Here is a 13,347-nt window from a genome sequence, read left to right as displayed (position 1 = left end):
AAAGCTGGTGTGAGACAAGACCATCCCCATCTCAGAGCATGTGCACATGTTCTGTATGAACCTAAGAAATGAATAAACTGTGTTCAGGAAACTCACAGCCACATTTTAAAAGGTAGACACTTTGGAAAATCTTACTAGGTGCCTATCTGCATCTTTAGGTGCCTAAATACCTTTAAAATGTGGCCAGTAATGCATGGTGAATCTGCAAACCAGCTACCCTTTTATCTTTGACTTATTTGGAGTACAAGCCAGGTGTTCCTCTATCACAGGCATCTTTTTAAAGAAAAAAACAAACCCAAAATTACCCCCCCCCCTAAAAAAACAGCCAACCGCCTAGAAATGAGGCAGAAGTTTGTAGACTTTAGTAACTTGTACATAAAGAAACTGCAGTGTTAAGTCACATAATTTTAACTTAGAAATATTTGATGTTCTTATTGAACTTTTTGAGCTTTGAGTAAAAAATAGACAAGCATATTCAGGCTTGTAAACATATCTTTAGTAATGATGGGCTAGCTGTGATGTATTTCTCTCTCTCTCTCTCTCAGATAAAGAAGAGGCAGCAAGATGTGGTACGATTTCTGGAAGCCAACAGGATAGATTTTGAAGAGGTGGATATCACAATGTCGGAGGAACAAAGACAATGGATGTATAAAAATATTCCTGAGGAAAGACAGCCTGCACAGGGCAATCCACTGCCACCCCAGATATTTAATGATGATCAGTACTGTGGAGTAAGTAGCTTTGAGGTCCAGACTGGTTACATTAAGTTAGTGTTGACCATTGAAATACAAAGTCATCAGTATCAAACTAGTTCAAAAAGTGGAGAGTTGGGGCTTGTGTTTTTTATTTATATATATATAAATAAAAATATGGTAGCTCTTCATCTCTTGCTTCTTCAGTCCCTTGACCAGCGCGTCCTTTGGGAGGCGGAGTGTGCATATTGGCTGGTTGGGAGATCAGTAGGTTTGACTGTTGGATGACATGCCCCCCAGGAACCTAACTGGAGGCAGACAGGGGTTGTGTTTGTGGGTTGATGCAGCAGGAAAGTGAGATGGTGGATAGGTTGTAGTGGATGTCTTGTTTATAGCGTGCAATGGGTTAAGGCAGGTGGCTGTCTGGTGGAGGTGGGTAACAAGCGGGTCTGTACAGTATCTGGGAGATGATTCAACCCTTAATCTAACAGATGGCGTGGTGGAAAGGTTTGTTGCAGTTGATAGATGGGTGAGCTTTATTGTATGGGGAAGAAGGGTAACAGCAGTTGCTCTTCAGCCATACCATGTGTGGCTCGTTGTCTGTTCCTATTTATTTGCAGTGGGGTAGCTCTAATCCCAGCTGTGCGAATTGTGTCCAAGCAGTGCGGTGTGCAACAGGTCCATTGGATGGGATAAGTATGTTCCTAAGACATGAGGGGATACTTGTGGCCCTCTCACTTATGTACAGTGGAACTTCCGCAAGTGTACAAAATTTGGTTAATTTGGGGAAGGGATCTGAAATTTTGGGGGATGCCAATTTTGCATCTTTTTTGGGGTTCCTTTTATTAGTGCATTTAAGCATGTTTTATAATAACTAGCTAATTCCAAACACAAGTTGTGTTTAACTAGATGGAAAGAGTCTCCCATGTGTCACGAAAATCATCTTGTTACTATATCTGTGCAGTTGATATCTGTTTTGGTTGAGGAGACCTAATTCTGTTACTGTTGCTAGACTGCACAATCTGTGAACAGCTTTAAAGAGCGGCTTCTCTTTGAAAAGAGACTTGGCCTATGTCTTTCCTGACAAAAAGATGTTTACATCATAAGATAACTAACACACATTAGCAATGCTGCTGTAAAAACATAATGGAGACAAGCCACTTTAGTTTTACGGGGAGATAAAGTAGGCAAGATCAAGGGGTGGGGGGGAAGGGAGATGTATAGTGCTGACCTTGCCTAGCAACTTCCCAGTAAACACTATAAGTGTCTTGTCTCCACTTGGGATTTTATAGTGAGCTAGCTGTTGTGTGTTTAGTTTTCTTGCTGTCAAAACACACACACTTTAATGTCATTGAAGAGAAAACCTTAGTGAAAATGGCAGTGTATAGGGTTCAGTGTTTTTTGTGTCATCGTGATTTCTAAATCCTATGTGCTCAGCTTACAATGGTCTGCTTATTTTTCCAACCGCCAGGTCTGCAAACTCCACATGGCATCAGGAAGCTAACCTGGGTATTTTTTCCTCTAGCTTAGGCATTATCACCAGCAATAAAAACTATATAGGCCAGATCTGCTTGTGGTTAGCTGTGCAACCCTCTTATCTGATTCCTTGGATTGTCTTTTTTCTTTATGCGTTTGGGTGAGAGGAAAAAAGCTAATTAGATGCAGGTTTTTTTTTTTAGATTGATTCACTAGGGTTGCACAGGTGGACACGGTCCTACAATTGAATCCAACTGCTGATGTATAAGCCACTATAGACACACGGTCACTTGCATAGAAGTGTAGGTTCTGTAGTGATGATTAGTAAAAAAAGTAATGAGGGCTTTCCCCCACCCCCCTGCCCCTTGGTAAAAATCAGCAGATACGACTATGAATACACACTGGAACTAGACCTGCTAAGTAGGAAGGTGGCTTTTGAAGTATCACTTTTCAGAGTATAATTGCTCTGTAAAGGGAATATTATTCAGTTTTTACATTAGATAGCTTGGAGATTAAAGTGGCTGAAGCAAACCAATGAATGATCTGTTCTGGTATGCTGTCTCTAACCGTACCTAATGCTGAATGGTTCACAAGATGCAAAACAAACATAACACACCTAATTGCGCAGTACACTACTGTACCACCACCTGCTGATTAGCTCCTGCCCTGAAGCATGAAGACTCCAAGCCCTTGTAATTGTGTCTGAGTTAGTTTAACTGCAGATGTCCTCATAGATCTGCCTAGTGCTGTTTCAGTCTTTCAGCAATCTCTGCCTCACAGTTGCTCAGTAGTGAGCTCCATTAGTGGGATGTTGCAATAACAACAGTACCTATAGTCTTAAAGTAAAATTCTCAGACTGACGGCAGCCATAAACCCACATCAACATGAATAATTTAACCGTCCAATTTTGGTGCCAGTGCTGCTTAATATTGTAGTCATTTGTATGCTATTGGAATGTGTTGCCTCGTTCCAGGGACATGATTCTAGCATCATAGATGTGTGTGGCACTTGAGACAAAAAAGAGACATGAGGACCAGCTCCTTTCATTTACACTGGTTTAAATGTGTAACTACTTCAGTGTAGTTACTCTAGCTTACACCATGTAAATGAGAGAAGTTGGCCCAAAGGAGTTTACAATCTGTTGGATGTTGCATAAAGAACAGTTAAAAACAGAGACATTTGAGAGAAGAAAGGTGAGTAGAGCACCACAGTTGCAATAATATACAGCCATTTTCCCCAGATGGGGTGCTTGGTGTCAGTGGGAGAACTTCAGAGCTAGAAGAATCATTTTTAATTTCAGCTCAATGCTTACGTAGGTGAGTGAACAGGATTCAGTTGACTGGAAATGACCTACCCAGTCTAAAGCCTTTTGTGTTCAGGATTACTCATTTGTCTGATGTAGCACTAGTGCTCATGCTTTAAATGAGACTTTCATTGGTCTGATTAGGTTTTTTGAAAACAAAACAAAACAAAACCATTTTTAAAATAGGGAATTCCATTGTGTTCGGTTACCTAAAGAAGAACAGGCTTTGAATACTTCTCGCTCTGCCTGTCTCCCCCTCCCAACCATTCTAGGGGGAAAGTTAAGTAACTAAAAACACTTTTTAAAGCAATTCTATAAACTTTTTTGCATTTAGCAAAAATCAGTCGCAGAGACAAGTCTCTAAATTGGTCAATATAGAAGTTTTAGAACAAGGATTATAATACTTAAAACTTCAATGGTGCTTCATATTTTAATCCCTGATTAAAACAGACCAGCGTTGCTTTTATTTGAGCAATAAAATGTTCCTGCTAAGTGGGCCAGGCCTTAGTTGCCAGTGTGTTGGCTCCTGAAATACTGATCTGTATAATGACATTATTCTTACCACTGGCTGTCAGCATGTTACTTGGCTGTCTTTGATGTCACAATTTTTTCTGGGCTCTCTGTTTCTGCCTGCTCAAGGAGCAAATGTTCTGATGATCCAAGTGAAGGCAAGAGCATTCCGTAAATCTGCTTGTTCAGTATGTCACATTTTAAGGTTATGCCTGTAATGTCTCCAAACATTACTGAGCTCCAGTGGAGTAAGAAGACAGTGCAGGAAGATAATAAATCTCCTGAAGAAAATGTTGTTTTAACAGCAAGATAAAAATTCAGAAAATTGAATATAATGTTCATGAGCTCCAAAACAAAATTAATTGATTATAGAAAACTTTCATGATTCTATAATTCATAGTGTGTATCACTATTATATACACACACGGAATGCTGTGGTGTGGTAGTATAAAAGTGAAACCACTTTGTAGTTATGATTACTGGTAAGCCTTTATTGTATACCACACTATCAGATATTCTGCTATGGTAGAAATTTAAATAATTTAAAGTATATCTATCTGTATCTATCCCACTTGCTGTACAGTCTTCTTCCCCAGTCCTTTGAACTCCCTATGGGTGGAGAGATCTATCTATGCAGAGTCCATTGTAGGAATGGAGCCTTGGTTATCATGAAACCAACTGTTCAGGGCTGATAGAGAGCCATAAAAAGCTCCAGAAATGACCTAAAATTACTTTTCTATACCTAAAAATGTCATGACTTTAAAATCAGACACCAGACCTTTTTAGGGCTAGAATTTTGGATTGTACTGGGAAGGTGAACATCTTCCCTTTCCCAATGAAATAAAACTCCATTTTCTAACTGCAGGGCTGCAAATTAAAGCTTTGAAGTAATGACATTTTAACGTACAGTACAGAAAACCTGGTGCAGGAATGAATCTTACTTGTTGTATGTCTCAAGTGGAAGCATCTTTTCCTTTTTCCTGGGGGGAGTGGGAGCTGAGAAGGAAATGTTTTTATGGCAGGTTGTTCCTTTTAAAAAAACTAACAAACAAAAAAACCCAGAGTTGTTTCTTGGAAGCTGCTGAGGAGGGTTAGTATGGAGTAAGTCCTGAGGAAATGATTGCCAGGCAGAGAGCAATGGAGGCAATCATAAGTGCATGATAAAGATTCATTGAAATGTAGGGCTGGATGGGACCTTGAAAGGTCATCAGATCCAGCCTCCTGTCCTGAGGCCAAGTAAACCTAGGCCATCCCCAACCAGGGCTGCCCAGAAGGGGGACAAGTAGGGCAAATTGCCCCTGGCCCCACAGGGGCCCCCACGAGAATATAGTATTCTATAGTATTGCACATTTTTTTTATGGAAGGGCCCCCAAAATTGCTTTGCCCCAGGCCCCCTGAGTCCTCTGGGCGGCCCTGTCCCCAACTGGTGTTTGTTCAACTTGTTCTTAAAAACTGCCAACGATGCAGATTCCACTGTCTCCCTTGGAAGCCTATTCCAGAGCTTAACTACCGTTAGAGTTAGAAAGTTTTTGCCTAATATATAACCTAAATCTTTCTTGCTGCAAATTAAGCCCATTACTTCTTGTCCTATTGTCAATGGATGTATTTTTTTTTATCACCTGGCTCTTCAGTTTATCACATAAGTTTCAGCTAGACCTGGCCAGAAATTTTTCATCAAAATGTGTTTTTTCAACAAAATACCACTTTTGTTGAAATTTGAAACATTTTGAAAAGTGTCAATTTTGACTAACATCTGTGGATTTTTTTCCCCCCAAAATGAAAGATATTTCATCTTGGAAAGACTTCATTTTGGGGATTTCCAACATTTTGTTTTGAAATTTTTTTTTTACATTTTTTTTTTTTACATTTTTTATGCTACTGCTGAAACTGACATTGTAGTTGAAATATTAAATTTTTATTTTAAATATCATTAGGACCAAAAACAAATGTCAAAATGTCATAATTTCCCACAAACCAGAAATTCAGAGTTTTGACCAGCTGTAGAATCAGCTCCATTAGGCTGTGTACATTTATACTACAGAGAGAAATAAAATAGAGTATTTGCCAAAATACAGTATTTGCCAAAGGAGAAATCAGTCAGGACACAGACAATCACTGTGGCACTAATCTTCCTAGCTCCTAGGTGGAAAGAGGACTTTGGAAAACTTCAAGAATCCCCCTCAGAGTTTTTGCCCTTTTCTCTCCACAGCGACTGAGATTAGTGGATTTGCATAGGAGACAGGGTATGAGATCATCAAACCCTACAGAGCTAGAAGATCTGCAAGGAAAGCAAGCTCCATCCCTTTAGAGCTCGGGGCATCCAAGGAGAAGGACTGTCTTTGCGTATACGTCTATGCACCACCTCCTCGCTTCTGCTGAGCCACTCTGCCCTGGGAGCGGGTGTGGGAGGATGTTCTAGTGGTTAGAGCACTAGCCTGGGACTTGGGAGTTCCAGGTTACCCACTCCACCACAGACTTCCTATGTGACTTTGGGCTAAATTCACAAAGGAACTTAGGCGTGGTGATGCTGAGTGATGCCAGGCCTAACTTTTAGGCACCTAGAAAAATCACTGGGATTCACAAAGCCTCTGCATCATCTTGGGATTGATGTCAGGCTGTCAGGTCTATAATTATCTAGCTCATCCCATTTATTTCTTTCAGTACTAGCACAACATTAGCTTTCTGTGTGGGATCAAAACCTGCAATGCTTTTCCTATTGTTGACTAAGGCTTTTTTTGCCCTTCCCTCCCCCCCGCTTTTTTTTTTTTTAAAGTACTTTATTTGTAAATGTCTCATTGAACAATCTCTTATGCAAGCTATGCCAGCAGCAGGCTGCCCCTTTCAGGCCAGACAAGGAGAGTTTGTAACTAATCCTGCAGTCTTCACAATGTTATAGAGAAGGAAAGGTTTCACTGGATAGTGCTAAAGTTATGGCAGATGCCCACTGACCATCCTTGATAATGGCTTATTTTAATAGCTTTATACAGTTATTTCAGGTTTTAATCTTTCATGCGTAACTAACTCATTTTGTCTGAGAGGCTAACCAGCTGCATTCTCTGAAGTTCTTTTGTTCTGCCACTTTTGAATTAAGGGTAAGCAAAAATGGTCTCCCACAATTCAAAAATAAATTTAGCAATTAGCTTTCAGTAAAACAGACACAAATTGCTGGCATGAGACTAAGCATGGGACACTTCAGATTAAAAGGATAAAAAACAGGTAATGGAGATCTGCATTGTAACTATTTTTTGCTAGTGTGAGAGGCACATAGTACCCAATATCCTTGGACTGCAATCTAAATTTGCATTATTATAAAAATCAGAAAATCTCAATCTTGTCTGTTAATGTGGGGAAGAATATCTTCCAAGTAGCAGCCCTTTCTTAAGCTATACCCATAAAAGCACCACAGCCACCCCTCTTCTCAGCCCTCAAGGCTACAATACATTTCATCTAATACAGTAACCTCTGGAGGGACTTTGCTACAAACGGAAGCTTTACACAAAGGACTGATGACCCATCCCAGCTGTGGATGTACTCCAGAGATTTGATTTGAACCTGCAGATTATTCTATCACTGCTGCAAGCCTGAACCAAGAACTTTGCCATTACTGTATGTAATTGATTCCATTTAACCAATTCTATATCTTTTTCCTTTTATGAATAAACCTTTAGATTTTAGATTCTAAAGGATTGGCAACAGCATGCTTTGTGGGTAAGATCTGATTTGTATATTGACCTGGGTCTGGGGCTTGTTCCTTTGGGATCGAGAGAACCTTTTTTCTTTTACTGGGGTGTTGGTTTTCATAACCATTCGCCCCCATAACAGATGGAACTGGTGGTGATACTGGGGAACGAGTGTCTAAGGGAACTGCTTGTGTGACTTGTGGTTAGCCAGTGGGGTGAGAACAAAGTCCTCTTTGTCTGGCTGGTTTGGTTTGTCTTAGAGGTGGAAAACCCCCAGCCTTGGGCTGAAACTGCCATGCTGTAAGCAATTTGTCCTGAATTGGCACTCGCAGTTGGGTCCCGCCAGAGCCAGCATCGCTACAATACTGCACAAAACAGCTGCTCCCCAGCTCTGCCTCTTCTCCATTCTGGCAGGATACCATTCACCCCAAAGCTCCTGGAGCTCCAAAAATGGGGGTGAGTGCAGAGAGAGCAGCTGTGGGCTCCACAGAGCTATCACATTCCTTCCCTCTGCTACTCCCTCAGCCCATGGGTTGCTTTCAGAGACCTTCAGCCCCATGTTTCCCCTTTCTGTTTCATGGAGAGGAGCACAGGCCCTTAAGTGAACTATTTGACAGCCAACATATCTGGTCTTAAAGTAGAGAGAATCTTTCAACAAATCAGTTAAACAGAAAAATGCTACAAAAATAATCTGAGGACTTTTCCTTCCCCAGAGCACTTATTATTGAGATCAGTATTGTATTAATGTGGATGTTTATACAGGAAATACATTCCAATTTAATGCCATTATTTGAGGGGGGAGGGAGAAGGGAGGGGTTGTTTTATAAACAGTAGTGAATCATGTGGTTTGAAGATGAAAATGACATGTGCTTTACTCTATAGACTCTGCTATATTTTTCGCTATCTGGCTCAGTTCCATCATTTTCCCTCCTTCAGCAAAAGCACAAAATCAAGGAATGAATTTGTTTCTGCTGCTCCTTAGCTTTTTATACCTGGTAAACCAGCTTCTTCTGGCAAAAAAATTGAGTCCCTACAGAAGTACCTTTACATTCTGTTGAATTAAAAACACAGAAGCTGGAGAAACTCTTGTATACAGCTCTTATATTTAGATGAGGGCACTGTGCTATGTGAAATAATTTAGGCTCTTTATTTTAAAATATAGTTACAAAAGATCATTTGAAGTAGTACATTTGAAAATACATTTTGCATAATTTGTTAGATTGTTAATCTAGATTTTGTCTTGTTCAGATTATTTTTGATGTTTAACACAAGTATATCATCTTAAGCACAAAAGTCCAGAACTGTAAATGGCTATTCAGTACCCAATTACAAGCAGTTCACTGCACTTTCCAGGTAGGAGCCCCAGATTCTCTTTTCTGAAATGGAAAATAAATTCTTGTCAGTATCCCTAAGGCAGAGGTTCCCAAAGTGTGGTATGTGTATGTTTGATGTTCCATCAATGCACTTCACAACAGGTTTTAAGAAGGTGGCACATAAATCAATACAGTTTGGGAATCGCTGCCCTAGAGGATGCTTTAAAAAGACCATACATCTTTTAAAAAAAAACAATACTTGAAGGGTTATGACTACTTCAGTGGCATAGTATTCTCTTAGGGGAGTACAGTATAGTGCTAGAACGGATGAGCCCATTGACTATATGACAGTGGCAATTGCGGACACTCAGTACTGCACAAGATTTGGGCCTAATAGTGTACTAGTATAATACCTAGAGGAAACCATGGCAGTCAGTGTACTAGTATAATACCTAGAGGAAACCATGGCAGTCATCGATCAGTTTCCAGAAAACACTGTCAGAGTGATGGAATTATTAGAAGATGGTACACTGTATGCCCTACATATTTCAGTACAGCATATTTCCATGTCTGTTTACTTTAATGTAAAGACAAGAAGGGGAAAAAGTATTTTCTAAGGGTTATCCTAGACCAAAGAGATCTACTCTGTTTAAAAATTATGAAGGAGTTAATACAGTTTCAGGTACTATTCCTGCCCCTCATTTCCTTAGCCAGTTTTTGTGGTTTTATAATCACATTTTTCTATTCTTTAAATACTTTCCCTGTGTCTGTGTGAAAGACCCACACAAACAGAGAAGAGATTATCCAGGGAAACAGTCAGTCATAAAGTAAACAAACTGGGGAAAAAAAATCCCTTTTCCTTTTATAGTGCTCTGAAGTATCTTACACCAATATTAGGTAAAATGTTCTAAGAAAAAGTCTGGATTTTGTTGGTGGTGATGGTTTATTTTTTTTTTTAATTCATTTCTTTTAAAGTTACAGCTAGTGTATTCAAATTATATACTTTTAGGGAAGTAGTCATCATTTCAAATGTGTGCAGACACGCTAGTACTATAGGTAACATATCTTTAACAGCAGTCTTGGGTAAGAGGAAGGTTACCATAGTTCGTCATTCATCACCTAACTTTAAAACAAGACAACTGCCACCTTCCCAAAAGACACAGGCTTTGCACTTGTAATTTTAATTCAGTAATGATCTTATCAAAACAAATTCTCCCTAAAGTGGCAGCAGGATGCATTGGAGAGCGCAGAGAACTGGGAGTCAAGAGACCCATGGTATTCCTGGCACTTCCACTGATGCAGGCCCGCAATACAGTCTGCATCAGTGGCCTCCTGAGCCCCACGTTGAAGTCACGGGGGGCACTGTGCTGAATCCGTTGCAAGATTGGGGCCTTATTGTTTGATCTTGCACAGCCTCTTTGTGCTTCAGATCCCCATATTATAGATGGGGAATAATGATACTTCTTTGCTGGTCATTAAGTGCTGTGATATTTGAAGGCTGCTAGATTGTTGCTGAATATGTTATTGGTGGACATCAGTAAGGCCTGGTCTACACTACAGCTTACATATCAGAGGAGTAGCCGTGTTAGTCTGGATCTGTAAAAAGCAACAAAGAGTCCTGTGGCACCTTATAGACTAACAGATGTATTGGAGCATAAGCTTTCGTGGGTGAATCCCCACTTTGTCAGACACATGCTCCAATGCATCTGTTAGTCTATAAGGACTACAGCTTACGTTGCCACAGGACTACAGCTTACGTTGACCTAACTCTGTAAGTGTCTACACTAAAATGTCACTCCCACCAATGAACTTACCCACTACACCAATTTAATAAATCCACCTCCACGAGAGGCGTAGTGTCAATGCCCATGTAGTTATGTCAACGCAGTGTCAGTGTAGACATGTTGCTTACGTCGACTGTTGCTGCCTTTCAGAAGCTGTCCCACAATGCCCCACACTGACAGTTAAATTGGTGCAAGTGCTCCTGGTGAGGACGTGCACCCCAACACAAGCACAGCATGAATGTGCAAAAGCCATTTAATTACTGCGGTGGCTGTACGTTGCTGTAACTTATGTCGACATAATTTTGTAGTGTAGATGTACCCTAAGTCACAGTGTGTTATCTATTGTCCATGTAGCAGAGTTATTTCTAACATCTATCCCCAAGCATTTGGAAGCTTACCAAATAAGGAAATTAGTGAAAAATGTCTAATCTTTGTGTGAGTAGTAGATTGCTTATGTTACGTTATCTCTTAAGAATCCTAGCCTAGAGATCTTATCAGAAGGTTGGCTAATTGGAGACTTTGCTCTGTGTTGTACAGACAGAATCTTCTTTTTTTTTTTTTTAATATCAACTCAGTCTCCTGAGAGAGCTGTGCTGAATAAGAGTTTCCATTGTAACCCTAATCAGATCAATGTGTGTGTGTCATCTGTCCCACAGAACTGAATTGCTCTTTCAGTCAGGATGCTGATGTCTCATTCTCAGTGACATACAGTATTAACTCAGTGAGAAGCAGACTGCTGATTTGGTTTATTTCAATTAAGAGCCCCCCCCTCCCCCCTTTGCCTTTTACTATTTGTGTAAGATCAGTTGCGTTGTCCCTTTTTTTTAGAGTTCTGATATGACAATCATTTTTAATGCAAATAAATGGTTGCCAAGTGAGACTGTTTACAAAATAAGGCATTGGAATAGGTTTCCCTTTTAAGTGCTCTTATAATTATGCTTACGCTGTTTTTTTAAGTCTCTCTATTATAATACATGGGGAAGCTAGATTTTTTTAAAAAACTTTTCTTGCATCCTGGTAAGTAAAGCTAAACACCTGATAACTGCTGCAGATTTGTTAATCAAATGGTAAGTGGGCTTCTTTTGTTTACTACAAAGAAAAAACAAAACAAAAAATTATTTTTGTTTTAAAATAAATATATTGGGAAAACTTATTTACAACTACAATTTACAGCCTCTACAGTGCCTTTTATAACACATTTATTGTTAATAAGCAGACGTATATTTAGTTGGTATTCATAAATGGAACCTACTGAAAATGTTTGCTTTGATCTGGTGCCCATAAAATGTGTGAATGGTCGTCTGTAACTTGTCTTTTGCTGCATAGCATCTATTTTTAACACCACTGAACTGCAATACTGCTTAGCTTTTTGTGCAGAGAAAAATCAGTTCTCTCAACGTATATAGTATCTATTTAAATGCACTTCAGCGTACCCACTTTCAAAGACTTAACACAATGCCGAGGCACATTAATTATGGCCTGTGTTCATAATCACATCATTTGTGATCCCATCTCTTGGCACTGGGATCAGAGCTCAGAGCACGCAATCGTACATACCTCCCTCTGGATACTAGCTGTGATGGTTGTATGTGGCAGAAAAAAACAAGTAACTGAGGGAGGAGCCATGGAATTGGGACTTTACAGAGGAGGCAAAGTCACCCTTCAACCTCCCAATTGTCAGCAGTTCTCATGTTGGAGTGGCTAGGGGTAGGATGTACACGCATGTACTGAAACTGGCATAAGAAGTCTGCGGTGTAGCCAAGAACTGAACCCACATTTCTCAAGTCTGGTACCATAACCACTAGAACATGCTTCCTCTCATAACACTCTGGCAGTTTCTGGCTAATGTAAACGTTAATATAATTATCATTCCTTTATTGCATTATTTTTATTTTTATGCACTGTGTGGCAACCGCAGCAGCCATTGGCTTCAGTGTGAACTGCAAGTGCTCAGACCTGTGAAAATGAGGCTATTAACAGGTTTTAACATCATTGATACTTAGCTGTCACTACACATTGCAGTGGATCTTACAAACCAACAATTTGTAAGGTTGGGGGGATAGCTCAGGGGTTTGAGCATTGGCCTGCTAAATCCAGGGTTGTGAGTTCAATCCTTGAGGGGACCATTTAGGGATCTGGGACAAAAATCTGTCTGGGGATTGGTCCTGCTTTAAGCAGGGGGTTGGACTAGATGACCTCCTGAGGTCCCTTCCTACCCTGACGTTCCATTAATTTAATTACAACCATGGAGGAGTATTTGCAGAGACCCTGCATATGACAGTGTCTTTGGATAGGGCCTGTTTCTCCATTCTAGCTCACTCGCACTCTACAGAAGTAGACAATAGGGGAAATATGGCTTTATGAGGCCTCTGTACTTCTTCTTTTCTGAGGCCAGCCAGGGTTCAAGTTACTGCAGCCTTGGAGCTGTTTTCATTCTTTTATATTAAAAATAAAACAGAGAGAGATACAGATTATTAAATCATCTGGTCGATTCCCTGACTGTTCCTACAGCATATTTTTTAATGCTCCATCTAGTCTAGTTTTTAAATGAAGTCAGTAGTGAAAAGTCAGAGCTTAAGAAGATTCATT

General features: G+C 40.0%; 1 protein-coding gene across 2 annotated transcripts in view; it reads left to right on the top strand.

Moving 5' to 3' along the window:
• The window catches only part of SH3BGRL2 (SH3 domain binding glutamate rich protein like 2), a 64,044-nt gene that overhangs the window by 25,160 nt on the left and 25,537 nt on the right, over window positions 1-13,347 (top strand). For both annotated transcript variants that reach the window (XM_054023085.1, XM_054023084.1), the window contains one exon: window positions 546-731. In XM_054023085.1, the coding sequence (XP_053879060.1) occupies window positions 546-731 (186 nt within the window). The remainder of the gene's footprint in view (window positions 1-545; window positions 732-13,347) is intronic.

Source organism: Malaclemys terrapin, chromosome 3 (assembly GCF_027887155.1).
Source record: "Malaclemys terrapin pileata isolate rMalTer1 chromosome 3, rMalTer1.hap1, whole genome shotgun sequence".
NCBI classification, from domain to species: domain Eukaryota; kingdom Metazoa; phylum Chordata; order Testudines; family Emydidae; genus Malaclemys; species Malaclemys terrapin.
This window is presented reverse-complemented; position numbering and strand designations above follow the sequence as displayed.